The 27,950-nt window shown below is 44.8% G+C and overlaps 1 protein-coding gene across 1 annotated transcript in view; it reads right to left on the bottom strand.

Annotated features, from left to right (window-relative positions):
* Nucleotides 1-214: 214 nt before the first annotated feature.
* LOC137528070 (butyrophilin subfamily 1 member A1-like) overlaps nucleotides 215-27,950 on the bottom strand; it is a 33,095-nt gene continuing 5,359 nt past the window's right edge. Inside the window, exons 2-8 of the mRNA XM_068249325.1 lie at nucleotides 20,495-20,854; nucleotides 17,466-17,744; nucleotides 14,593-14,709; nucleotides 11,955-11,987; nucleotides 9,999-10,019; nucleotides 3,725-3,751; nucleotides 215-970 (exon numbers count right to left, since the gene is read on the bottom strand). Of these exons, the coding sequence (XP_068105426.1) occupies nucleotides 393-970; nucleotides 3,725-3,751; nucleotides 9,999-10,019; nucleotides 11,955-11,987; nucleotides 14,593-14,709; nucleotides 17,466-17,744; nucleotides 20,495-20,854 (1,415 nt within the window). The 3' untranslated portion in view covers nucleotides 215-392. The remainder of the gene's footprint in view (nucleotides 971-3,724; nucleotides 3,752-9,998; nucleotides 10,020-11,954; nucleotides 11,988-14,592; nucleotides 14,710-17,465; nucleotides 17,745-20,494; nucleotides 20,855-27,950) is intronic.

The raw sequence follows: 27,950 nt of genomic DNA on the forward strand, positions 1-27,950 counted from the left end.
AGGGGTAGCAGTGGTCATCAGCACAGCTCCCCCTACATGCCTGCTCCCCCTGTTTCTGCTAATGTTTTGGGCACTCATATCCTTTAAAATCAGAGCCAGATCATCCAGAGAACAATTTTTTTATTTGTTTTGTTTGTTTTCCTCTTATCCATTCCTATTTATATTCGCTGTAAATAAACTATTTGTATGCAAAAAAAGGAAAACACAAAGCCTAAAAAGTGGCAAACATAATTTTATATGTAAGGGTGAAGCATTAGGTACACAAAACATGGGAACAAATATATCATTTACAAAACATATATTTTTTTTTTTTTTGCAAACTGGTCCTTTGGTCAATCAGTGCCAACCAAAAGGGCATGTTTGGTGGATTATTCAATAACCATTTCTTCCAATTATGACATGGAGAAGTTGAACGCTATGCCAGGTCCAACATAGTAAAATGGATAGACAGGCTCGTGGAATTGGGTATTAAATGTGTAGAGACACTGATACGTCTCCACATCATAGAAAGACAGATGTCCTCTGTTGAAGTCCAGGTAAGTCCCAATTTTCTGTATTCGTCTAGGTTCATCTTGTTCTGATCCACCACCAAGTAAAGCCAGATCCCTAGGCTGCGGCATCTGGACCAGGAGAATCTCCTCTGCCGACATAGAGAGGCCTAAGTAACCCTGACTGGTCCCTCTAATGGCCCATATCAAATTCTCAGGAGACTCTCGAAGGCCTCCTTTCCTCCTAACGGACATGGCAGCTATCCCAATAGACCAGAACCTCTCGGTTTCCTCCACAATTTCCGTCTCCCAGTAGTGAATGCCGGAGGAGAAGGCCGGCTGACACAGGACACAAGGCTCGGTGTCAAACCTCTCCTCGTTCTCGGGGGCTTCCTGAGGTACATCAGTAGTCCTGATGGTGCGTTGGTCTGGCGAGATCAGCAAGCCTTTGAAAGCAGTGAGAGGGTCAAACAAAATGAATTCTGAAAGAAGAGGATAAAAAAATAACTGACTATACCGGTCTTCAAAAGTTGACTTTATGTGATGATTAGATAAAACCAGTCAACAGAGGCATCACTAGGGTTGGTGTCACCTCGTTTACTCATGGTGTCACCCCTTCTCTTCCCCAGGGACCTCATGACCTTATACATAGGGCCCTTGCATAGTAAGATGGAGGGTCCTCCCTAATTAGCTGGCAATCTGTGGCCATTTTTTCCCAGCAATCCACTGTCTTGATTGATTTCCTGACTGCAGTCAAATGGTCAAGAATGCCAAAGCAATGTACACAATTAAACAATGGGATCTTTGAGTAATTTCTAAGTTTCAAACGACCTCAATGATTTTGGTTCTTGACACATGGCACACCATACACACAACCAATCAATATTTTCGAATAGGTCTGACTCCTCATCCACCTGGCTTCCCCCTTTTTAAACGTTTTTATTCTTGTTGGCGCCTCTGTTAATTAATTACAAATTAATCCCTTGTCTAGTCCACCCTTGGTGGAGGGGTGTTACCCCCATTCTTCCTGTCTACAGAGAGTGACTTCTTAAACCCGAGTGGGGTCAGGTTCTAATTCTCCCCACCTGCCTTGATAGTGGTTGCCTGTGTGGTAATCCATGCTTGTGAGTATAATCTTTGCTACCTGTACTATAATCTACTTAATGGACTTAAATACTACACTATACTGGGCTCTTGGTTTGCCACTTTTCGCTTTAAGCAATTAGGCATAGCACAACTACATGCATCTCCCCAGTAGCATACATTTGAAAAAGTTGAGATCTATTTTAGGCGCGACGTTAAATAACAATATTACTAGCAATATCGGTAAATAACAATTTAAGCGCAATGTTAAATAACAAAAACAATAACAAATAATAATTTAATTGCGGGATTACATTGTCTGTAAATTTACCAATAATGTTGAACCTAAACTAAAACCTAACCTCTCCCTACTCTCACTCAGAACCCCACCCCCCCCAGTGGTGCCTAACCCTAAGACCCCCCTGGTGGTGCCTAACCCTAAGACCCCCCATGGTGCCTAACCCTAAGACCCCCCTGGTGGTGCTTAACCCTAAGACCCCCCTGGTGGTGCCTAACCCTAAGCCCCCCCCCCCCTGGTGGTGCCTAACCCTAAGACCCCCCTGGTGGTGCCTAACCCTAAGACCCCACCTGGTGGTGCCTAACCCTAAGACCCCCCTGGTGGTGCCTAACCCTAAGCCCCCCCCCCCCCTGGTGGTGCCTAACCCTAAGACCCCCCTGGTGGTGCCTAACCCTAAGACCCCCCTGGTGGTGCCTAACCCTAAGACCCCCCCCTGGTGGTGCCTAACCCTAAGACCCCCCTGGTGGTGCCTAACCCTAAGACCCTCCCTGGCAGGCATGAGCTCCGGATGAAATCTGAATGGGCTTCATTCGGATTTCATCCAGATAATTGGTGCAGCTGATGTGGCGGGTGAGCGGGGGTTGATCTGTCCCACGTCCCGTCTCGCGCTGTGTTCCAAGCAACGTCACGTGACTAATATACTTCCTCATTCCGGGTTGAAGGAGGAAGCATAGAAGTCACGTGACACGGCTTGGAATGCGGCATGAGACGCGACGTGGGACAGATTAAAAAAGACAGCTTCTGGGTAAGTTTAACTCCCCGCTCACCCGCCACATCAGCTGCACCAATTATCTGGCTGAAATCTGAATTAATCTCATTCGGGTTTCATCCAGAGCTCATCCCTGCCCCCTGGTGGTTCCTAACCCCAAGTCCTCCCTGGTGGTGCCTAACCCTAAGATTCCCCGGTGGCGCCTAACCCTAAAGCCCCATCTGCATGATACTATTCCACATGCAATTGATCAAATTCGATCGGATCAAATTCGATTGGATCGATTCAATCTGACATGTCCGGTTTTGATAGATAGTGTGATTGATTTTGTATTGATAACTAACCAAAATCGATCCCATTATCGATCGAGTCCTAATCAGACATGCTGAATTTAATTGATACATTTGAATTCGATCGATCGCAGGTGGAATTGTATCGTGTAGATGGGGCTTAAGACCCCCCAGGTGGTGCCTAACCCTAAGAACCCCCTGGTGGTGGATAACCCTAAGAACCCCCACTTGTGGTGCCTAATCCTAAGACCCTCATGGTGGTGCCTAACCCTAAGACCCCACTTGTGGTGCCTAACCCTAAGACCCCCTGGTGGTGCCTAACCCTAAGACCCCCCTATTCCCTGCTAACAATAATTCAATAGATTTCAATCTAATTGCAGCTGCCCGCTAAATGGCGTAATGGCTTTCTATATTACAATAAATAACAATTGCACCCACATATATCGATAAATAACAATTGCGCCCGTTTTTGGCCTTCTGGCCTCACCTGGACAGGATCCCAGCACACATATTTTCACTAGTAATAATTTAATTTTTTTCCCCCAGACACAGAATATATTGCTGGGTACAGACAATGCTATTTCTTGTCCGATTGACGGGAATCAGATGATTATTCATGTCCAATCTGTTCCCGTTTGTATACTGGATCGATTTTCTGCAATTATCATGGGAATATTGATCTTGTTATCGATTGGGAACACTTTGGACATTTACACAACTTCCTGTTAGATTACCCGTCGATTGGACGGGAAATTGCATTGTGTGTACCCAGCATAAGGCTTAGGTAGCCATGTGCCCTCTGATAAAAGAGTGAAGTAGTCATGTGTGAGAAGGTGGAATTTCTAGAGAGCCATACCTTTCCTGGTGGAAATCTTTCTCCATTCTAGAAGGGGAAAAACAAAATAAGAATTTAGAGAATTTAGACTGGAGGGACAATTCACTTAAAGAGAAACTCCAACCTAGAATTGAACTTTATCCCAATCAGTAGCTGATACCCCCTTTTACATGAGAAATATAATGCTTTTCACAAACAGACCATAAGGGGGCGCTGTATGACTGATTTTGTGCTGAAACCCCTCCCTCAAGAAGCTCTGGGACTGCGGTACTTTTGGCAGTTTGTTACAATGTAACAAGGTTCACAGACAGGAAATAGCTGGTTACAGCTGTCTCTAACAGCCAAAACAGCTAGGAGCAGCTACATAACCTGCCCACAGTAAAAATGTCACCATGGAATAAATGTCAGAATGTAAATCGGGGAGAGGAAAGATTTTACAATGAGCAAACACTGACTAAATCATTTATACATAATTATGGTAAAAATGAAGCACTTTTTTTACTACATTATTTTCACTGGAGTTCCTCTTTAATGTCATATCGTTGGGTATAACACAACTGTGTTTGCTGTGCTAAAACACAAAGACCCATTGCCAAGCATTTTATACTATTTTATTCATATGTGCCCAGCTATTACCATTTTGTTTCAAATGAGGCTTCTGCAGCTATAAAATCTGTCTTAAAAATAAAGTAATTACTAAAAGCAGTCCTGCTGAAGGAACTGACAGCCGGCTCTGTAGCTAGATTCTTGCAATGACAGCACCATCCAATTGTCATCATGCTCTTTTATTTGTAAAGGGTTACAGTCATCACAGCAATGTTTCAGGAAAAGAGTTCCTTTTTCAAGTTAGTCAGAACCCTAACTGATGCAAACAGTTCATTAGTATTTATACTCATGGTCAATCATCTATATCACACCACTCACATTGTCCAATCACAGTGCCATATTACAAAATGGGCCTGATAGGAAACTTGTCTAGAAATGGTCAGCCAGGGGCGTAACAATAGACCCTGCAAGGGATGCAGCTGCAGGGGGGGGGCAGAAGCCACAAGGAGCCCATCCTGAGAGACTGACAACTAAGGGCAAGGAGAGAAAAAGCTTTCTGCTCTCTGCACAATTGTTCTAATGACTGCATCTGCTCAGCCACTGATAAGGAATCATACAAAGTTTTGCAGACAGAGTTTTTGTAGACAGTCCCTATTCAGTGCTCAGCAGGGTCTTGTGTACAGTGCAGTTCTATCCCCAGCCTCTCTACCCTTCCCCATGTGCTGTGTACTGTAGTGATGCTTGGGGAGTCTGGGCATGCAGACAAAAAGCTTTCTATTCTCCGCACAATTGTTTTAAATGCTTGGCGGGAGGGATCCGCATCCAAAATTTCACAGGGGGGGGCCCAGTGATTTCTAGTTACGTCACTGGGGTCAGCCCCTCCCACCCACTGATGTAGCTCCCACAATGCAGCACTGGATCCCATTACCCAGAGATGGATTCAGATGTAATGGGGTCCTAGACAAGGTAGTAGATTTTGATGGTTAAGTTACTCTCCTGTCAGTCACAATAAAGCAGAAGGGACGGCATACTATCGCAGGAAAAATACATATATAAGTAGATAAATATTTGTTCTTTTTACGTAACAGATGTATTGTTCTGTCCACGTTTTGATTTCAGTTAATTTTATATAGTAAACTAGCTGGTTGCCCGGGAATGTATTTGGCTAGTGTTGGCTCCGCCCACTTTTTCTAACCCTAACACACAATTACTCACTGACCAAGTTTGTGAGCTTTGCTGTCTTTGGAATCAATAATTTGCATTGAAATGAAAAAAAAATCTGATTGGCTGTTTCTGGCTCCACCTCCTTTTCTGAATTTGAACCCCAGTCACCCAATGACCAACTGTAGCAGGTTTGAGGCCTGTGCCATTAACAGTGCAAGAATGGCAGCAATTAAATATTCCCCTTGAGAAGCAATAGGTGAAGTTTGATTCACTTTTGTAGGCTCCACCCACTTTTCTGAATATTAAACCCAGTCACCCAGTGACCAACTGTGTAAAGTTTGAGAACCCTGCCATTAACAGTGTAAGAATGGCTGCAGTATACATTTTCCCAGTGAAATTTGTATTTGTCTCCGCCCACTAATGACCTGGAACTGCCTGCCCGTGTATGTATTTGACCGGTTTTGGCTCCGCCCACTTTTTCTAACCCTAATGCACGGACACTCAATGGCCAAGTTTGTGAGCTTTGGGCAGTGGCGTAGCTAAGGAGCTGTGGGCCCCGATGCAAGTTTTACAATGGGGCCCCCCAAACACTCTATACATAACAATTGATACGGCGCACCAAAACCTACCAATGGCAACTACAGTGGCAGAGGTGCAAGAAGGGGATGGAAGAGGTGCAAGAAGGATGGAACAGTTTGTTAATGATAACCACTATTCAAAGTATCCATAGAAGTCATTATTATGAGCACAGGAGCAATAGAGATCTAATACTGTAGTTGAGGGAGGGCCCTTCGGGGCCCCTCTGGCCCAAGGGCCCCGATGCGGTCGCAACCTCTGCAACCCCTATTGCTACGCCCCTGGCTTTGGGGTCTTTGGCATCAATAATTTGTATATTCCCATAGAAATTAAACAAATCAGATAGGCTGTTTGTGGCTCCGCCCCTCTCCAGCATTTGAACCCCAGTCACCCAATGACCAACTATAGCAGGTTTGAGGCATCTGCTATTAACAGTGTAAAAATGGCAGCAATTTAAATATTCCCCTTGAAAATCAACAGGTGAATTTTGATTGGCTATGATAGGCTCCACCCACTTCCCTGAATATTTATCTCAGTCACCCAGTGACCATCTTGGCAAAGTTTGAGATCCCTGCCATTAACAGTGAAGAAGGGCTGCAGTGTACATTTTCCCAGTGAAATTTGTTTTTGGCTCCGCCCACTTTTTGTAACCTGGACACACAGTCACTCAATGACCATTTTTGTGAGCTTTTGGTCCTTGGTATCAATAATTTGTATTTTCCCAGTGAAATGAAACACATCTGATTGGCGGTTTGTGGCTATATCCCAGGCATGGGCAAACTTGGCCCTCCAGCTGTTAAGGAACTACAAATCCCACAATGCATTTGCCTTTATGAGTCATGACTGTGGCTGTCAGACTCCTGCAATGCATTGTGGGACTTGTAGTTCCTCAACAGCTGAAGGGCCAAGTTTGCCCGTGCCTGCTCTATCCCCTTTTCTGAATTTGAACCCCAGTGACCCAATGACCAACTGTATCAAGTTTGAGGCTTGTGCCATTAACAGTGCAAGAATGGCAGTAATTTTAATATTCCCCTTGAAAATCAACTGGTGAATTCTGATTGGCTTTTTTTAGGCTCCACCCACTTATCTGTATAATAATCTGTGCCATTAACAGTGCAAGAATGGCAGCAATGTAAATATTCCCCTTGAAAATCAAAAGATGAATTTTGATTGGCCGCTGTACGCTCCACCCACTTTCCTGAATATTAATCCTAGTCACCCAGTGGCCAACTGTGTCAAGTTTGAGAACCCTGCCAATAACAGAATGGCTGAAATCAATCTAAGAAATATGATTGGCTGTTTGTGCCTCCACCCCCTTTAGTGAATTTGGTCCCCATTCACCCAATTACTGACTGTACCAGGTTTAAGGCCTCTGCCATTAGCAGTGTAAGAATGGTAGCAATGTAAATATTCCCCATGAAAATCAATAGGTGAATTTTGATTGGCTGTTGTAGGCTCCACCCACATTTCTGAATAATAATCCCAGGCACCCAGTGGCCAATTGCGTCAAGTTTGGGAACCCTGCCATGTAAAAAATTAAGTTTCTGGCACCGCCCACTTTTTGTAACCTTGACATATAGTCACTCAATTACCAAGTTTATCAGCTTTGGGGTACTTGTTATCAATACTTTGTATATCTGATTGGCTATTCGTGGCTCCACCCCTTTCTGAATTTGAACCCCAGTCACCCAGTAACCAACTGTACCAGGGTTGAGGCATCTGCTATTAACAGTATAAGAATGATAGCAGTTTAAATATTCCCTTTGAAAATCAAAAGTTGAATTTTGATTGGCTGTTGTAGGCTCCACCCACTTTCCAAAATCTTAATTTCATTCACCCAACGACCAACTGTGCAAAGTTTGACAACCCTGCCATTAACAGTGTAAGAATGGCTGCAGTTTATATTTTCCCAGTAAAATTTGTTTTTGGCTCCGCCCACTTTGTGTAACTTTGTCACACAGTCACTCAATGACCAATTTTGTGAGCTTTCAGGTTCCTGGCATCAACAATCTGTGAATGGAAGCAGTTTATCCAGCAAAGAAATCTGATTGGCTGTTTTTGGCCCCGCCCCTTTAGTGAATTTGGACCCCAGTCACCCAATGACTGACTGCAGCAAGTCTGAAACCTCTGCCATAAACAGTGTAAGAATGGCAGCAGTTTAAATATTCCCCTTTAAACGCAATAGGTGAATTTTGATTGGCTGTTGTAGGCTCCACCCACTTTCCTAAATCGTAATCTTATTCACCCAGTGACCAAGTGTGGCAAGTTTGAGAACCCTGCGATTAACAGTGTAAGAATGGCTGCAGTTTACATTTTCCCATTTAAAATGAATGGCTGAATTTTGATTGGCTGTTTTATGCTCCGCCCACTTTTCCTGGATTTGTAACCTCAGTCACCAAGTGACCAACTGTGCCAAGTGTGGGGACTCTGGCTTGATTACTGTGAGAATGGCAGCCTTTTACATTTTTTCCATTGACTTGAATGGGTGAAATCTGATTTGCTGTTTGTAGCTCCGCCCAGGTGTGCAGGGGGGCCGCAAGACCCCCAGAACATATCATCCCAGGTAGTAAGGGATCTGTATACCAAGTTTCGTTCAAATCGGTCCAGCCGTTTTCGAGTGATCGCGGCACATACACACATACACACACACACACATACATCCAATTTTATATATATAGATAAAGAGAACACTGTTCCAGACATTTTCCATTTTTACTTCTGACTGAAGCCAATCCTGATGTCATTTCCTCCCTTACTCTTTTTTTTTTCTCCTTGAAACTGCATCTGTCATATCTAGCTTGCTTTGTAAACACACGTGAACACAGCATAGATTGTATTTCAGCAGCTTCTGCAGAGGGGTGTGGTGTATTTGCCTTCTTAGCCGCATGTCATACTGAACTTCCCTCAGCCAATCAGTGAGGAGCAGGAAAGTGGGAGGGGTGATGACAAGCTTCCCTCCCCCAGGCAATGTACCGGAAAGGAGGCAGGCTGACTGAGATACGATTTATTACAGCAGAAACATTTATGATTATATTGGAATGCAGGGTCACATTGTAGACTACATAATAAACACAGAGCAATGGGTAAATGGAATTTTATTTTGTGGCTGACAATCCTGATTTAATTACTGTAAACGCAAAGTGTTCAGCAAAAAAACCCTCTTATAGGTCCACTTGTGTTGTCTTTACTACATACAGGGCCGGTTCTCTCATGAAGCAAGGTGAAACATTTGCATCAGGCGCAGAGATTACGTAGGCGGCATGTTTGCAATGTGTGTTTGCACTTCCAGCATGCAGTCAGAGTAGGAGGTAGGAGGAGAAGCGAGATGAGGAGAGTGAGGTGAAAAGCAGCTTGTTGTGCTGTGTGAGGAGTCTGACAGTGATTAAGGAGGAGGGAGGCAAGTTGTTGCATATGCTCCCTTGTTGATCATTCCAAATCGGAGGGGGGGGGGGGGGGGGGTGCGCATCCTCACAAGTTAGCCTCAGGCAGCAAAAAGTCTAGAAACGGGCCCGACTGCATAACAAGTATTAGTTAGTCTAGACTTTTTCTTGCTGTGACTTATCTGCACATACTGTACATAGCACCCAACTGTCCCTCTTTTGGAGGGACAGTCCCTCTTTGGGAGCCCTGTCCCTCTGTCCTCCTCATTTGTCCCTCTTTCAGGACTCATGTGCATATCTATGTAAATATATATATTTTTCTACTGAAAAAAAATGTCTTTAATATACTCCATATGCTATTTATATCCTTTAAATTGATATATTTCTTATTTTTAAAAGTTATGATGAAGGAAAATTAACCAGGGTAGAAAGGACCAGTGTGGTTTAAATAATAAAACAACATATTTTCCCTATGAAATCTACAAAATATGCATGACTAGGGGAGTGTTGGGGGTGTGGTTAGGGGTGTGTCAGGGGTGTGGCCTAAGTGTCCCTCTTTCTTATCTCAAAATGTCGGGAGGTATGCACATACAAGTATAAACTGTCCACATTGGAATAGCAGAGCTTACCGATTTCTCGCTCCAGGGACTCTGTGAATGAGAGATAAAAAAAAAACATAGCTTAGTCACAGCTTATTTGTTCAATTTCATTTTAAAGCAGATCCGAGATGAAAAACTAACTATAACAAGTAACTTGTCTATATATCTCATCTAAAGTTTACACAACAAATCTAGCTGCAAACAGCTTTAATAGAATATGATTCTTTCTTCCTGTGATACAATGACAGCAGCCATGTTGTTTGTAAACATTACACATAGACAAGCTTATCTGCATCTTGAGCAAAAAAAACCTAATCCCACCTCCTCCTCCCCTCTGCCTCTGAAATCTCTGGCTAGTAATACCTCCCCCTCCTCCTGCCCAGACTGAGCTCCCATGAGCCCTTGCTACTGTCTGAAAGTGCCTTGGCTCTCTGAAAACCTGTGGGTGAGGCTTGTTTAGTTTATAGGGAATGAGAGTATTAAAACAAAAATAAAAAAGTATTTGGCTTGAGGAATGCCCTATAAACAATAGGAAAGGAACCCAATTATGCAATGTGTAAAAGTTCATCTCGGATCCACTTTAAAGAGAACCCGAGGTGGCTTTGTATAACGTTAGTGGGGCACAGAGGCTGGTTGGGCACACTAACACCAGCCTCTGTTGCCCCATTGTGTGTGTCAAAGACCCCCCTGCTCGCCGCTATACCCCCGCAATGCTGGCGACACGCAGCGTGTCGCCAGCACAATGTTTACCCTAGCGCTGTCTGTCAGCGCCGCTCCGCCGCCTCCTCCGCATCGCCGCTACCCGCCCTCGTCCCTTCCCTCACGCTGATTGGAGGGAAGGGACGAGGGCGGGTAGCGGCGATGCGGAGGAGGCGGGGGAGCGGCGCTGACAGACAGCGCTAGGGTAAACATAGTGCTGGCGACGCGCTGCGTGTCGCCAGCACTGCGGGGAGGATAGCGGCGAGCAGGGGGGTCTTTGACACACACAATGGGGCAACAGAGGCTGGTGTTAGTGTGCCCAACCAGCCTCTGTGCCCCACTAACGTTATACAAAGCCACCTCGGGTTCTCTTTAATGGAAACTCAGACTCAAAGCGCCAGAGCCGCGGCCACTAGGGTGCGCTCTATAGCAAAGCAGGGGGTTTTGGCGCTCAGCACCGGAGCCAGGCACCCCATGGCAGCAATGTAATGCTGCACGCGGTGTGTAAGGCTAATTCAGGACTGCAGACCCCAAATTACATCTCCCTCCGAGCTGCAACAACTTGGAGGGGGGATAGTATTTAACGCCACCGGGGAGTTTTGAGGCAGCTGGGAGAGCCGTCATTCGGCAACATGTACATATAGGCCTCTACAGACAGTAGCAGTGTTAGGGAGTCTTGCCCAAGGTCTCCTTACTGAATAGGTGCTGGCTTACTGAGCAGGAAGAGCTGAGATTCGATCTCTGGTCTCCTGTGTCATAGGCAGAGCCCTTAACCAGCACGCTATTCAGCCACTGCTGCTTTTATTTCAAAGATTTCAGGTTTTAGCTATCATGGGTTGATCGGAACAGCCAAATTCTGATTTTGTAGAAATTCAGTGTTCCGCGGGCAAATACTGATTTTCATTTTCCAAAGACATTTTCTATTGAAGTCAATGCGGTCATTAGTTCTGCCGATGTGAAAATTGGCTTCGGGAACAAGACTCTTCAGCAAACATGGTGTTAAATGGCTAAGAATCTGAAAATTGGCTTCGGAAACAAGAATTCGGCAAACAGTGACACCAACAAGATGGTTGTCGAGGATTTCCTGGTCCCTAGAAGTCACGTTAAAGTGGCAGAACGAGCAGTTTTCCACATGGATTCGGGGACCAGAGCAGGGGATGCACTCAGAAAATGTCGGGTATCGCTAGAAAAAAATCATGCACAAAAACACTCAGCGCTTGCAATAGCCCTGGGCGATTCATAATGTGAAAAAGGCCTAACCTTCACTTTAAGAGAGCCACTGCTCACCTGTGTATTTTGCTCTTTGCATCAGCTCTCTCTCTGCAATGACATAAAAGAACAGTTTGTAAACAGTCATTTTTTATCAACTACTTCGCCCCACAAGCCATTTTACCCTTACCGCCAAGAGCCATTTTCCCCTGCCAGAGCTCCTCCCATTCATTTGGCCATAATGTTATCACTGCTTATCACACCTAATTTGATCTATATCTTGTTTTTGTTTGTTTGTTTTTGCCACAAATTAGGCTTTTTGTGGGCGATACTTGTTTTCAGTAATTGCTTTATTTTCTATGCATTTTATAGAGATAAACAAGAAAGAAAAAAAAGGAAGAAAGAAAAAATACACCATTTCTCCAATTCAAATAAATAAATAAAATAAATTTCATCCCCTATAGTTTTAAAATAAGCAATGCTACTATAGAAAAAACCCACATATTTTATTTGCCCGTTAGTCCCAGCTATCACAACATTTAAATTAGGTTCCTAGTACAATGTATAATGACAATATATTACTTGGAAATATAGGTGTAATTTTACTGTTTTATTTTTTGTGTGTCCGGTCAATAATTACAAAAAAATTAGATACCTTCACAAAGGATATTAGGGGACTTACTTATCAGTCACCAAACCTGAGTAATTGGCTGTTGTAACATTACGTGTTCCTTGTGAAGTTTTGAGAGGCATTTTCGCACTGAAAATGCTGTTTTTGATTTCGCGAAAATTTTAGCAAAAATAACTCATATTTTGGTTTCGTGTTTTTCCTGAAAAATCGTTATTTCACTTTGAAAAGGGCAAAAACAATATTTTTTCTACAAAACCTTTCCCCCCCAAAAAATCAAAAAATTTTGGGTGGCATTTTTGAATTTAACATTATTTTCATGAAAATTAGTGCGAAAAGAATATTGGCATTTTCACTCATCACTGGTTACCAGACTTTGTACTGTGACAGTACAGCTACATACTCTAGTGTTCACAGATTTTGACCACTTCAACCAGCAGGTGGCGCTCCCCCATAAATGGTGGGGTTATTTGTAATATTCTGAAAGCTTTACTTCACTCTCCCAGATGCTATTGCAGGTGATTAGGGAACTATGCCCGCTACTAAACTAGAGTGACCAGACGTCCCGGATTGCCCGGGACGCGTCCCGGATTCGGGGTCCGCTGTCCCAGGCTTAATGAGGTCCCGGGAAATGTCCCGCTTTCAGCAGCGGGACATCCCGGCTTCGGGACTCTGGCCACTCTCTCCTCCATGAACTGGCAGCGGCGTCTATAGACGCCGTGCCAGTTCATTGTCAGCACCCCCGCTCCAGCCTCCTCTTCCGGTGTCTGTTCCGACACCGGCACCGACACCGGCAGGCGAGATGGCTGCCGAAGCCCTGTACTGGAGACTATTTGTGTCTCCAGCACAGGGCTTCGGGCGCCATCTTGCCGTAGCCCTGTCAGCGCGGGAGACTGCAGGAGAAGTAAGACGGTCCCAGGAGCAGCGCGCCAGAGGCCGGAGACTTCTGCCAGGTGAGTAAATCAATGCTTTCTTTTCCAGGTGAAATGTTTGCCCGCATTGTTTCTTTTACAGGTGAAATGTTTGCCCGCATTGTTTCTTTTACAGGTGAAATGTTTGCCCGCATTTTCTTTTACAGGTGAAATGTTTGCCTGCATTGTTTCTTTTACAGGTGAAATGTTTGCCCGCATTGTTTCTTTTACAGGTGAAATGTTTGCCCGCATTGTTTCTTTTACAGGTGAAATGTTTGCCCGCATTGTTTCTTTTCCAGGTGAAATGTTTGCCCGCATTGTTTCTTTTCCGGTGAAATGTTTGCCCGCAGTGTGTTTCTTTTCTGGTGAAATGTTTGCCCGCATTGCATTTCTTTTCTGGTGAAATGTTTGCCCGCATTGCGTTTCTTTTGTACTGACATGTTGCCCGTATTGCGTTTATTTTGTACTGACATGTTTGCCCGCATTGCGTTTATTTTGTACTGACATGTTTGCCCGCATTGCGTTTATTTTGTACTGACATGTTTGCCCGCATTGCGTTTATTTTGTACTGACATGTTTGCCCGCATTGCGTTTACTTTGTACTGACATGTTTGCCCGCATTGCATTTATTTTATACTGACATGTTTGCCCGCATTGCATTTATTTTATACTGACATGTTGCCCGCATTGCGGTTATTTTGTGCTGACATGTTGCCTATTGCGTTTATTTTCTGGTGTCTGGGGTAACCGTTACTGCATTTATTATTTAATGGTCATAGATGGCTATGTTTGCTGCTTTGTGGTTACGGTATACTATTAGCATCACACAGTTTCTGCACACCCATGATGCAAAGTCTCGTTTGTCCATATCATGACGTAAACACTGCTTTCTTATGCCTCGCTGTTACATCATTACGTTAGCTCCGCCCATACAATGTCATGGCCCCCCCCCCAGTCTTCGCCGCTGCGCGCTCCTCAGTCCTCCCCACTTTTCGCCGCTGCGCGCGCCGCCCCCCCCCCCCCCCCACACACACACACACACACACGCCACCCTCCCCGTCCCAGGTTGGACCCACAAAAATCTGGTCACTCTAACTAAACCCAACAGAGATTCCAGTCATCCCCCACTCCATCCAACAAGAGCTGTAACTTCCAGCCAAGCCTGGCACCATCTCACCTTTTTCCTTTTGCTTCTTGCGGAAGTACCAGGCAGCTGTGGCAAAGCCAGCAATGCTGAGGACCAGGAGAAGCCAGAAGACGATGGCCCAGGGGGAGAAGCGGGGGAATATTTCATCTGCGTGACACGCAATGGGAACACAAGGAAAACATCAGGGAAGAAGATATACTTTATAGCTGACCAGGCGTGCATGAAAAAAGGCCACCAGGAAAAAAGGGCCCGGCTGGATAAGGAAATCTTATTAATGATAAACATTGTTAACGAAATTGGTTAATAATAAAAACCGTTTTAAAACAGATGGGAGATAATAACGAAACTATATAAGCGTTAAAAATCGTTACATAATTGACCAGTACAGCTTAACCCAACCCTACTCTCACACAGAACCCTCCCCTGGTGGTGCCTAAACCTAACCACTCCCCTGGTGGTGCCTAACCCTAACCACCCCCCGGTGGTGCCTAACCCTAAACACCATCCCCTGGTGGTGCCTAACCCTAACCATCCCCCTGGAGGTGCCTAAACCTAACCCCTCCCAGTGGTACCTAACCCTAACCACCCCCTGCTGGTGCCTAACCCTAACCACTCCTCCGGTGGTGCCTAAGCCTAACCACCCCCCTGGTGGTGTCTAACCCTAACCCCTCCCAGTGGTGCCTAACCCTAACCACTCCCCTGGTGGTGCCTAACCCTAACCACCCCCACCCAAGTGGTGCCTAACCCCCCCACGCCTGGTGGTGCCTAACTCTACCCTCCCGGTGATGTATAACCCAAACCACCCCCCCTGGTGGTGCCTAACCCTAACCACCACCACCCAGGTGGTGCCTAACCACTCCCCCTGCAGAAACACCCTTATGTACATAGAAACAATATTATGTTTGATAACGTAAAATCCGTACATACAAACAAAACACAACATGACAAAAACTATAACGTTGCAAGCTTCTAAAACGATAACATACTTCAAAGACTTTAATGTCCTAATGTTGCTAATTATATTTATTGGGGGCCCTTTATTCTGCTTTTTTCGGCGTATTAACGATAAATGCATTAGAGTCTATGGCAGCGCCCTTTTCTTCCACTAGCTGCCGGCGCCCTTTTTCCTGCTACCCTCACCAGAGATGGCACATGATGGTCATTAGTGTTAATTCTATTCTATTTTTTTTTTTTTGGGGCTATTGGACAATTGTCGGCCGAAACAAAACAAAGCAAGCAAAATGGAGGCGGGGTGAGCTGATTCCAGTGTATTGCACACCCTCCTTTAGACCGTCAATCCAGCGCGCTCCTGTACGTAAAAACAGGCCTGGATTTACATCTCAGGAGCCTATAGGCACAGATGTCCTGGCACCCTAGACACCGCCCTCCATGCATGCAGGCCTGGATTTACATCTCAGGAGCCTATAGGCACAGATGTCCTGGCACCCTAGACACCGCCCTCCATGCATGCAGGCCTGGATTTACATCTCAGGAGCCTATAGGCACAGATGTCCTGGCACCCGAGACACCGCCCTCCATGCATGCAGGCCTGGATTTACATCTCAGGAGCCTATAGGCACAGATGTCCTGGCACCCTAGACACCGCCCTCCATGCATGCAGGCCTGGATTTACATCTCAGGAGCCTATAGGCACAGATGTCCTGGCACCCTAGACACCGCCCTCCATGCATGCAGGCCTGGATTTACATCTCAGGAGCCTTTAGGCACAGATGTCCTGGCACCCTAGACTCCGCCCTCCATGGGCCTACAAACACCCGCTGAACAGCACTGCAAGTGTGCTGGCTGGCCCAGCTGTCACTTCTACCTTACTTCCCTTGCCTGTCATAGGCAGCTACTGGTGCCTCTTAGTATTAGGTAGCCAGAAGTGCCCTCAATAATAAGCAGCTAGAGCTGCCCCCAAGTATTAGGAAGCTAGAGGAACCTCATTATTAAGTAGCTGGAGGTGTCCCTGACTAAAGGGAGATCAGTGGAATGCTAAGTAAAGTAACCTCTCATTTACACTCCACTCGGGACTCTGCATAGGAAAGGAGGGAGGGAGGCATTCTGGGTGGGGAGTGAGCTGCCTTTCCATCATCAGGCGCTTGCAGGCACTTGCCTACAGTGCCTTATGGAAAATCTGGCTCTGTGTAAAAGCGTGGCGCACTGCACAGGTGCAGGACACCTCATGCCTGAGCAGTAGCACAGAGTCGCTCGGGCGAGGCTTTTTCTGCCGAGCCCGAGCAACTCCGTGCTAATGCACCAGTGTGTGGTTTCCTGCGCAGCGCGGAAACACTCTTCCACAGACAGAAGCATGGCCGCTAGCACTTCGACAAGCCTTGTCAAAGAGGTTCGAGGGCGGGGTTTCCCTTGACTCGGTTAAAGGGAACCAGAGACGAAGCACCCTTGTGTATTTTACCACGTATATCAGTAAGAACATTAGAGAAAACACTTACCATGCTCTCTGTTTCATCCTCACTGCTAAAAGTGTCTGTTATCAGCAGTCACAAGAATCCCAGACTGAGCAATTAAATCTGGCTTTGCTGGGAATGATTATTGCTGAGTCATTATAGCAGAGCCACAAGGGGGCAGGCTTGGGCTTGAAATAACACCACAGAAGACAGACTTCGCTATAATCTTTCTGTAGCAAAGCTAGACAGAGCAGCCTGACTGCTCAGTCGGGGATTCTTATCAGAGGTGGTAACAGTCAGATTACACAGAGAACAATGAAACAAAGGGCAGATTAGGTGTTTACTGTCATGTTCCCACTGATTTATAAGGTAAAATACAAGAGGGTGCTTCATCTCTGGTTCTCTTTAAGTAACAATTTGAGGCACTTTTTTTCCCCTTCAGATACGCTTTAACTGGCTGTATAATCATCCTTAAAAATTCTAATGGATGCAGACCTGAGACCACCACATAGACGCCCCTCTCTTCCTTCGTCACCGGATGCTGCAGTCCGCAGTACAGCTGCCCGAGGGCGGAGTCTCCAAGGTGAATATCGCTGTGTATATGGAAGAGACCACTGGAGTCGTTTTTGCGGGATTCCGGAGCTAAGTGCGGAACGTATCCCTTGCCATTCCTCCAGAAGATGGTGGGTGTCGGGAACCAGCCGTCAGAAGAGCAGGAGAGGACAACCGAACTGTCTTCTACAGAAACCTTTATGAGCGGAGGAGTTCCCACACCTACAAGAGAGATACGATGTCAGGCTGAGGGCCAGAGACAATGGCCACACCGGGATATCTTACAAGGAAATGTATTCAGGGAATGATACGATCCGCCTGTGAGATACATCAGCCAAAACTACAGAAACACATCCTGTATTTCCTGTATGGGAAGATAATCCAATTTCTCCATCTCAGTACAAATGATATTGACTCCGTAGCCAACGTTGACAGTGAAGTGGTGTAAAACTGAACAAGCTCACTTAAAGCAAACCTGAAGTGAAAATAAACTTATGAGATAATGAAGTGCATGTGTAGTACAGCAAAGAAATAGAACATTGGTAGCAAAGAAACCAGTCTCATATTGTTTCCAGTACAGGAAGAGTTAAAGGGGAACTGAAGAGAGAGGTATATGGAGGCTGTCATGTTTATTTCCTTTTAATCAATACCAGTTGCCTGGCAGCCCTGCTGGTCTATTGCTCTGCAGTAGTATCTGATTAAAACCAGAAACAAGCATGCAGCTAGTCTTGTCAGATCAGACTTATAAGTCTGAACCACTGAAACACCTGATCTGCTGCATGCTTGTTCAGGGGCTATGGCTAATAGTATTAGAGGCAGAGGATCAGCAGGGCTGCCAGGCAACTGGTATTGTCTAAAAGGAAATACACATGACAGCCTCCATATACCTCTCTCTTCAGTTCCCCTTTAAAGGGGCACTATAGTGAAAAATTTTAAAATTTAAAATATGTGCAAACATACACAAATAAGAAGTACGTTTTTTCCAGAGTAAAATGAGCCATAAATTACTTTTCTCCTATGTTGCTGTCACTTACAGTAGGTAGTAGAAATCTGACAGAAGCGACAGGTTTTGGACTAGTCCATCTCTTCCTGGGGAATTCTCAGGGATTTATTTATTTTCAAAAGCACTTAGTGAATGGCAGTTGCACTGTCCAACTTCCAGTAAACTATGTAGTGAGCAGGGAGCCTGGCCAGCATCAATGTTTAAATCCTTTTTAGGGAATATCTTTATAAAGAATAAAAGCCTTGCTGAGAATCCCCCCATGAAGAGATGGACTAGTCCAAAACCTGTCGCTTCTGTCAGATTTCTGCTACCTACTGTAAGTGACAGCAACATAGGAGAAAAGTAATTTATGGCTCATTTCACTCTGGAAAAAACATACTTCTTATTTGTCTATGTTTGCACATATTTTAAATTTAAAATTTTTTCACTATAGTGCCCCTTTAAAAAACTTCAGTTGTTATCTATGCAAAAGAGCTTCTCTGAGCTCTTCCACCCACTGTGTTGAATACAGTCCTGTTTTTTGAAGCTCTTAAACAGCCAAGAAAGAGTGAGGGCCCTTTTCCACTGAGATTGATTTGCTTAAAATCGCAAAACGCTAGAGATTTGTAAATCGCTAGAATTGTTACTTTAACATAGGAATCGTGAAGTAGCTTCCACCGTAGCGTTTCGATTTTCTGTAAAACGCAATCGCTTTTTGGAGTCATTTTACTTGCGATTGTGCTTCAATGTTAAATGCAAAATCCCAATCGCATTACAAAATTGAAAAATCGAAGAAAAACCGTAATCGCTTGCGTTTGTAATTTTCTTTTGTAATTGCTAGTGGAAAAGAGCGCTGAGAGACAGTTTGTGATAAGGTTTTAGCGCAGGAAAGTTCAAAGGGTCATTATTTCTGTGTTTTATAGCTTAAAGGATACCTTAGCACAAAAAGACCATGCGGGCAGCGCCTGCGCAGTCAGCCGCGACCAACCCAACCCAGGAGTACGTTCGGGGGGTTGGTAGACAGTGCTGGAGGGGGATGGAGGAGGACGGGGGAGCGGTGGGCATGAGGAGAGACCACTAAACATGCCTGCTTTCCCGGTTTTCATTTCTTTTTGCGCTAAGGTATCCTTTAAAAGACAGAGTGGGTTTTTAAAACTGCAACTGTGAGAGTCTGATGCAATGTTACAGAAAAAGCTATAGAACTGAAAATAAAAGTATGAGACTCTTTTCTTTGCTATGAATGTTCTATTCAAACAAAAAGTTTGATGGAGGCAAACAGGGCCAAACATCTGAGCCGGCCAGCACATGTGAACACACCATTTCCTGCTGATAAGGAATTACAGCCATAAAGCCCTTTCCTGGCAGAGAACAGATTTTGAGTGCAGGAGATTAAAAAAAGGTCTCGGATTCATAGATTTTTGCTCAGGCATACTTCAAATGCTCTGTCATTGAAATGAGTTAATGAACCATTAAAAACTTAAAAAGTAGATTTAAACATACAATAAAATCGAGGTATATTTTAAAAAGTCATTTTGGGAGGAGGGGTTTGATAAAATAATTTATCTCCTCAGTTTATTTTCCTTTATAGGGAACCTCAGGTGAGAGGGTTATGGAGACTGACATATTTATTTCCTTTTAAACAATGCAAATTGCCTGGCTGTCCTGCTGATCAATTGCCTCTAATACTTTTAGCCACAGCCCCTGAACAAGCATGCAGATCAGATATTTCTGGCAAAAATATGACAAGATTAACTGCATGCTTGTTTCAGGTGTTTGAGTTAGACACTGATGACAAGAAGGTTTAGCAGGACTGCCAGGGAACTGGTATTATTTAAAAGGAAATACATATGGCAGCTTTCCTATGTCTCACTTCTTGTTCCTTTTAAGTCTAGCTGAAGTTACTTGTTCCGAGAGACTTCTACACCGACCTAACCAAAGAGTCAAAGATTACCGTCAGCCCTTATTGTAACAAAACATGAGAAAAACTAACCCACAACTTTAAGTTCCACCTTTCCCTCTTCGTAAAGCTGACTGGTAGTGACGTTGGTGTTCTCCACAAAGCAGTGATATGTTCCATTATCGGCGAGTTGCACTCTTTGTAGACTTATTGACAAGTCTCCTTTATCTGGTCCAGCCAGCAGGGAGACTCGACCTCGATAATTTGGAAGCTGTTGTTGGCGGTCTTCGCGTCCATCTTTGAGTAGGAAAACAACACTGTGATAAAGGCCATGGAACCAGCGCACTTCCAATCCAGCCGCAGGTAAAGGTGGTGAGACTGTGCAAGGCAAAGTGATGGTCGATCCCACTGCTGCCACCAGTTGTTGCTCTGTCGTAGTTACTGAAAACTGGGCTACAAAATAAACATAAAATGTAGAATTAAGTTATAATCAGCAAACAAAGAAAAAAAGTGCTGATATTTCACTAATGCTTAATATGTTTTTGACGGTCTGTTGATTGTCAGAAACATAATGGCTATCATTCATAAAGCATTTCCGCATGCAGAAATGCTAAAAACAGCTGACTTTACCGTCCACTCGGCAAAGTCAGCATTCATAAAGCCTCTTTCCGCATAAAAAAATGACATTACCGAGCAGAGTAATAAATCACCGCCTTGTGCGGTGATTATCCGAACAAATGTAGCAAAATGTTCATTCATAAAGATCACCGCAAGCGGTGTGAGGTCGGAAAGTCCCGCTCCCTCTGATGTGGCGATACCAATGTAAGTGAATGGAGACACACAGACCTCCCAGGCAGCTGCAGCAGAGCGGAACACGGAGAAATGTATCAACTCGGCAGCTTCCGTGTCTCCGCCTGCCTACCGCCTGCCTAGTTCGGGAAATCTCCGCACTGCCACCGCACCTGGATGTTTTTTTATGAATGCCCACCCAGAAGTCTAAAACACCGGCAGCGGTGTTTTCCCGCACTGATTCCCCGTACCGACAGCTCCTTTATGAATGATAGCCAATGTATAGATTTGTAGACATTGGTGCTTCATCCGGGATCCAGTAACATTTCAAATAGGGATGATCAATTAGATTCAAATACTTCTGAAACTATACACATTTTTATGTAAATGTATGCAGTTTGCAAATGGACCAATCAATTTAAACCTAGGTTTAAATTGATTGTTACACTTTTAAGCTGCATATATTTGCATAAAAAAATGCATACATTTGCATTAACTCTGAAGAATTTGCATATTTTTGATCCTCCCTAATTTCAGATTGACAGAAATATTTGCTGTTCACAACTGTTCAATATTATTGGAGGAAGGCATTTATTTTTTATTCTGGTGCGAAGATCTCACTCACACTGAACACATTACGGAATGATAAAATGTATACATGATACTGATACCCATATATTTCAATGACAATTTGAATCATGTGCTATGTGAATGCACTACTGAAACACAGCAATAATGTTGCTTTATTGCACACAATGCACAGCACAATCCACTGTAGTAATTACTATAATGTAATACTGTAATGCTTTGGTAACACATGTTCACCAGTGTTGGTTGCCAAATGTATTCATTACAGGGGCGTAACAATAGACCCCGCAAGGGATGCAGCAGCAGGGGGGGCCAGGATCCACAGGGGGGCCCAGTCCTGAGAGATTGACAACTAAGAGCAAGGAGAGAAAAAAAACTTTCTGCTTTCCCACAATTGTTCTAATGACTGCATCTGCTCAGCCACTGACAAGGAATCATACAAAGTTTTGCAAACAAAGATTTGTAGACATTCAGTGTTTGTCGTTATTCAGTGTCCACTGTTCATCAGGGTCTTGTGTACAGCGCTGTTTGGGGGGGGGGGGCATCTGGCAGAAGGGGGCCCCATCTAAAGTTTTGCAGGGGGCCCAGTGATTTCTAGTTACGCCACTGATTCATTTTATATATATATAAATATATATATATATACTGTAGATATGTGTGTGTTCAGAGTGTGGGGAATACAAAAAATGATGTGGGTTCCCCCTCCCAAGCCTCTGTAACCCCTTGTCCCCATGCAGAAGCCAGAATGCGGAGCCCCGGCCGCGTGGGGCTTCCCACCCTGAGCTATTCCAGGAAGCCCACATGGTTCATGGTATGGGGGTTCTCTAGAGGAGAGGGGTGGCCAAGTCTCCCCCTCTCCCCCAGAGCCCTTGTCCAATCCATGGACAAGGGGTTCTTCCCCACCTCTGGTGCACCAGGAGGAGGTGGGGGCCTCATAGAGTGGACTCATAGATGCCCCAGGGCATCAGCAGCCCTCACCTCCTCCAGCTGCACTGCAGAGGAAGAGCACCTTGTCCATGGATTGGACAAGTGCTCTTGGGGAGAGGGGGAGGCTTGTTTGCCCCCCCCCCCCCCCGAGCCCCCTCAAATAATGGACCATTTGGGCCGGTATAGCTCAGGGTGTAAAGCCCGACATGGTTGGGGCTCCGTATTCTGGCTAGCCCAGCCTGCATGGGGTACAAGGGGTTAAAGAGGCTCGGGAGGGAGACCCACAGTGCAAGAGCAGGTAAACATTACAACGCTCCCTGTGCTACTCTACATGTGGGTAATGAGAGGGAGGAGAAGTGGGCCCCCCCAGCGGTTGTGGGCGTTGCATGGGTTATTGTTACGCCTCTGGAGTCAGGTTTTTATCGTACATAATGCACGGCTGTGATTACACATTCATTTAGAATGAGGCAGCAGCTCATGACATTTCCATTCCATTCAAATTATTTCACCATAAGCATTGCATTTAGGATTTGCGTTGGATTACGTTTTTAAGCTCATTTTAATTCCTTTCGTGGGGAAAAAAGTAAAATGCCCTTTTGTCCTGCAGTCTTCTAGGTGTTGATATAATAAGGACGAAGCGTGTGAAGGGGACAGAGGCAGGGGAGAGGGGCTCTGATCTATAAGGCTGCTTGTTGTGAGTCACCCAGGCCAGCGCAGGATTGAATTGCTGCAATGTGATTAAGAACAAGGAACATGAAATAGCATTGCTATCGATTGTCAATGAATCGCGGTCCTCAGGTTTACTGCGGGAATCAATACAAACAGCCAGCGCCTGCAGACACCGAGCCTAAATCTCTGCTTGTCTTGTTTAACGCTGAACGCCGGTGAGAAAAAAAAAATCAACAATATAAGCAATTAGTATCGTTATTATTGGACGTTTATACATCGCTGACACATTTCAAGCCTACTTACTGGGATTTTCTTCTTTTAAGCTAATCCCAAACTCTCCCTTAAAGGAAACCTCCGGGCTAAAAATCTACTCAGCAGAACTGAAAAGGCTTGGTGTTTCTTTAACAGTTTGACAGCATCAGAACTTTGTTTTTCTTTCCAAAGCATCATTTTTAGCTGCATTTTTAGCTAAGCTCCACCCATCAAAGAAAACTGCCGGGCTTTTTTTCCCTGATGCTGTGCAAAGCATGATGGGATTTCCTATGTTGTTATTCACGTTGCCTAGCAACTGGGAGGGGTGATCAGGACACAGGACAGTTGGAACTGTGTCTCATGCTCCCTGTCACCTCCTTTCAACCAAAAAGATGGCTGCCCTCATGAAATCAAACATTTGCCTGTTCTTTTAAAACAGGGTGGGTAAGAGATTATATTACCTATCTATTTTAATTAACATAACTAATGTAACTTAATGACAGTATGTTTGTTTAGGTTGGAGTTCCTCTTCAACTAGCCTCATGCTGCAATTGCTCCCCCCCCCCCCCCCCATGATAAAAAAAAAAACATCTCTTCAACACAAGACGGGTAAATTAGACACAATGCCCACCCATGGGTGTAAGAGTAGCCCCTGCCATGGCAGGGAGGCCTGGGGGCTGTGAGGGCCTCCTTCTCTTCGCTCTCCCCACCCGCAACTGCAGGAAATGTCAAGAAAATTGGTACATATATTTAAAGCAAGTCTGAAGCGTAAATCAAAATAAAAAACAGATACCTAAGGAGAGGGAAGGCTCTGGGGCCTATAGAGCCTCCTTATTCTCCTCCCGGTGTCCTCGTTCCTCCGCAGCTCCTCCGTTTGAGGCTAGGAACACACTTAGCAGAAACGATAGCGTTGCGGAAAACGCAGTGTTTTTGCCGCTAATGGAAGTCTATGGTCCGCATAAAAAAACGCATATAAAACATGCATATGCATTTTGTATGCGTTTTCAAATATGCATTTTTAAAAACACTGATTTTGTTGCATCTTGAAATATTTGTTGCAATATTCAAAAACGCATCAAAAATGCACATAATGAAAGTCAATGGGAATGCAATGTATTGCGATTTGTATGCGTTGTTCATGCTTTTTATATGTGTTTTTTTTATTGTTTTGTGATGTATTTCCGCTTCCTGTTGATTGATTTGCATAACACGCAATTGAAAAACACATGGAAAACGCATACAAAACTCATATGCGTGCGAACTGCAAATGCACAAAAATGCACGCAAAATGTTTGAAAAACGCATATGTGGAAAAAAATGCTAATGCAAGCGCACTAAAAACGCACACGACCTAAAACTCAACCTTTCACGCACAGCCATGTGTGCAGCCAGCCTGAATCTCCCACCAGATACTTCGGCAATCTTCATAAGCACTCGGGCTCACGAAGACCGGCGGCTCTGTACTGTGCATGCATGAGAGAGGGTGCTTGCACGTGCGCAGTATATAGCAACCCACCTTCAGAAGCCTGAGTGCTACCGAAAACTGCCAAAGGCCACCCAACACGGAAGAGAGCAGTTCATGACTGAACGGTCGTGGACTGGTAACGGAGGAGCCTGTGGGGGAACCTGGAGACCGGGATGGAACTATAGGACCCACAGCCTTTCCTCTCCTTAGGTGAGTATCTGTTTTTATTTTTATTTTCCCTTCAGACGCCCTTTAAAGTAAACATAAAACTATTTGTGCTGTCCCATGATTTGTGCTTCCTCCAGCCCCTTACAGCTGACATGTCCCACGCAGCATCTCCACTCGCAGCCTCTGGCCTGGGGTCCCCGACGGTGCTGAGGCCAACCTCAAGGTCGTCCTCACTGCGTCTGCGTGAAGCGCCGCTGTCAAGCCCATGTTGACAACGTGGACTTTACAGCGACGCTTGCTCAGGCGCAGTAGAGGAGGTCGGCCTCTACACCGGCGGTGACCCGGGCTGGCGGCTGCGAGCGGAGATGCTGCGTGGGACATGTCAGCTGTAAGGGGCTGCAGGAAGCACAAATCATGGAGCAGCACAAATTGCTTTATGTTTCCTTTAAACAAAACCTCACCCATTACCTTACAAAAACCGTCTCCGCCCCCTCTTCTCGCCATGCAGTATAGCGCAGGAAGCAGGTGTAATATTGACCAGCTTCCAGGCGCTATGAGTTTCCTGCATGCACAGCCGAACACTTCCTGTTGCCAATCACAGGCTACTCAATGTCACGTGACCAGGAGTCGGCGAATGGCAGCAGGAAGCATTCGGCTGTGCATGCAGGAAACCCAAAGTGCCTGCAAGCAGGTAAATAGTACACCAGTTCCCCGCGCTACTGCGTGGCAGGAGGAGGTGCCGGGGACGGCTTTAGTAAAGGTATGGTGAGTTTTTTGGTTTTTTTTAAATATATGTTCCTTTGTCTTGATGTTGGCTGGGGTGGGGGAGGGCACAGTGTGGACCAGGTGGGCCCCATGCTTTCTGTGTTGCAGGGGGGTTTCATTCAGTGTAGTTATGCCTCTGTAGCTCCCTGATCAATTGGGCGTGGCCATAGGTAGCAGACACATTGCAAATATCGGCTGCTGAGGTCCCGACAGGGTAAATTGGGTGCTGGAGGTAGGCTGTAGTATAGCTGAACTCTGACTAGCAGCGGTGTTAGTAATTTACCAAGACATAGTTAAGCAGAGAAAAATTATTTATTGTGTTTATATCTCTCCATAGGGGATTCTCAGCATGGCCTTTATTCTTTATAAAGACACTCCCTGAAAAAGATTTGTACAAAGATGCTGGCCAGCCTCCCTGTTTACCGTACACTTTTTTTGGCAGTTAGATGGAGCAACTGCCATTCACTAACTGCATTTTGAAAATAAGGAAATCCCTGTGAACCCCCCATGAGGATATGGGCTAGTCCAAAACCTGTCGGTTCCATCAGACTCCTACTACCTACTGTAAGTGACAGCAACATAGGGAAAAAAAGTAATCTTGCTTAAAAAAAAAAGTCAGGTGATCATCACCAGCGGTTGACAAAAACTGCTATCTTGCCCAGGGCCCAACTTCATCCGAATCCATTTCTGATGAAGACTATCATTTGGTACGGACACCTTTAGTGCTGAGTTTTTGCTACAGCTGGCCAGACACTTATAGATTGCCGCCTGATGTAGCAAAATGATCAATTCCTCTCTAATTGGAATTGATTCGGAAAGTAATTGAGAAGGACATGGCTTTCTCGTCCTCATTTTCTGTCTTGGAATTTGCAATTCATGCTGTATAATCTAATTTTAATAAACTCTGATATAGTAAACATTTGGGTATAGTAAACGAAGTGTCCAGGTCCTGGCCAACCTCCATTATAAGTATAACGCCTGGTATAGTAAACTCTGATATAATAGCACTTCTGCTATAGTAAGCCTGTTTTTGGCCCCTGTGGTATACTGTATCTGGCTATAGTGGAAAGTGTGTGCGTGTGTGTGGGGGGTGCATGTGTCATACGTCAGTCGAACCGCCCCCATCTTCTTAATCAGTTCACTACGTATATCACTGTTTCTATCTACAAAGCTTAGGATTGCCAATGCTGCATTCAGCTGAAAATCTTTGCTTCGATTTTTGGTAAAATGACCTATTTCGCCCCAGAATTTCATTATTACAGGACATGACCACCACATGTGGATAGTGGATCCACCCTCTTGCCCACATCTCCAGCAACTATCCCCTCGATGGGAGAATTTATTTTTGTGTTCTGGGGTTAAAAACCACCTAGAAGTCGTCTTAAATTGCAACAGCTGGAGATCTAGTTCAGGGAGTCTGAGGCCATTCAACCAAATCTGGGGCCATTCAACAAAATCAATTTTTCTATTAAGCTCTTTTCCCACATATCACAGTACCGGGGACGTGGTTGTGATTGATAATCCATAATTTGTAAACATTTACTTAGGGTTGGATAATGCTTTTTAATGGTTTCTTTAAGAAGATATGTTTTTCATAGCTATTGAACTCTTTTGTCATTTTATTCCTCTCTATTTTACATAAATAGCTTTGTACCTGAAGTATACCCCAGTTCATATTACGGTACTTCTTGTATTTTCAAAAACGCTCTCAATTCCCAGTGATTTGTCTTTGCTAAGATTGATAATACAGGTATCTTTATCAAGATGATTTTTAACAAACCAAGCTGTAGATTGTGTGGGGGGGAAGTCAGGGTTTTTTCGTAAGGAGGTGATAGGCGACAGGCCTGACTTTCTATGCCATCGGGTCACTACTGTAAGTAAAGTCCCCACAGCCGGTTTTTATCAGTGGGTTTTGGGAAGTAGTAA

This window comes from Hyperolius riggenbachi, chromosome 8 (genome assembly GCF_040937935.1).
Source record: "Hyperolius riggenbachi isolate aHypRig1 chromosome 8, aHypRig1.pri, whole genome shotgun sequence".
In the NCBI taxonomy this organism is placed as follows: domain Eukaryota; kingdom Metazoa; phylum Chordata; class Amphibia; order Anura; family Hyperoliidae; genus Hyperolius; species Hyperolius riggenbachi.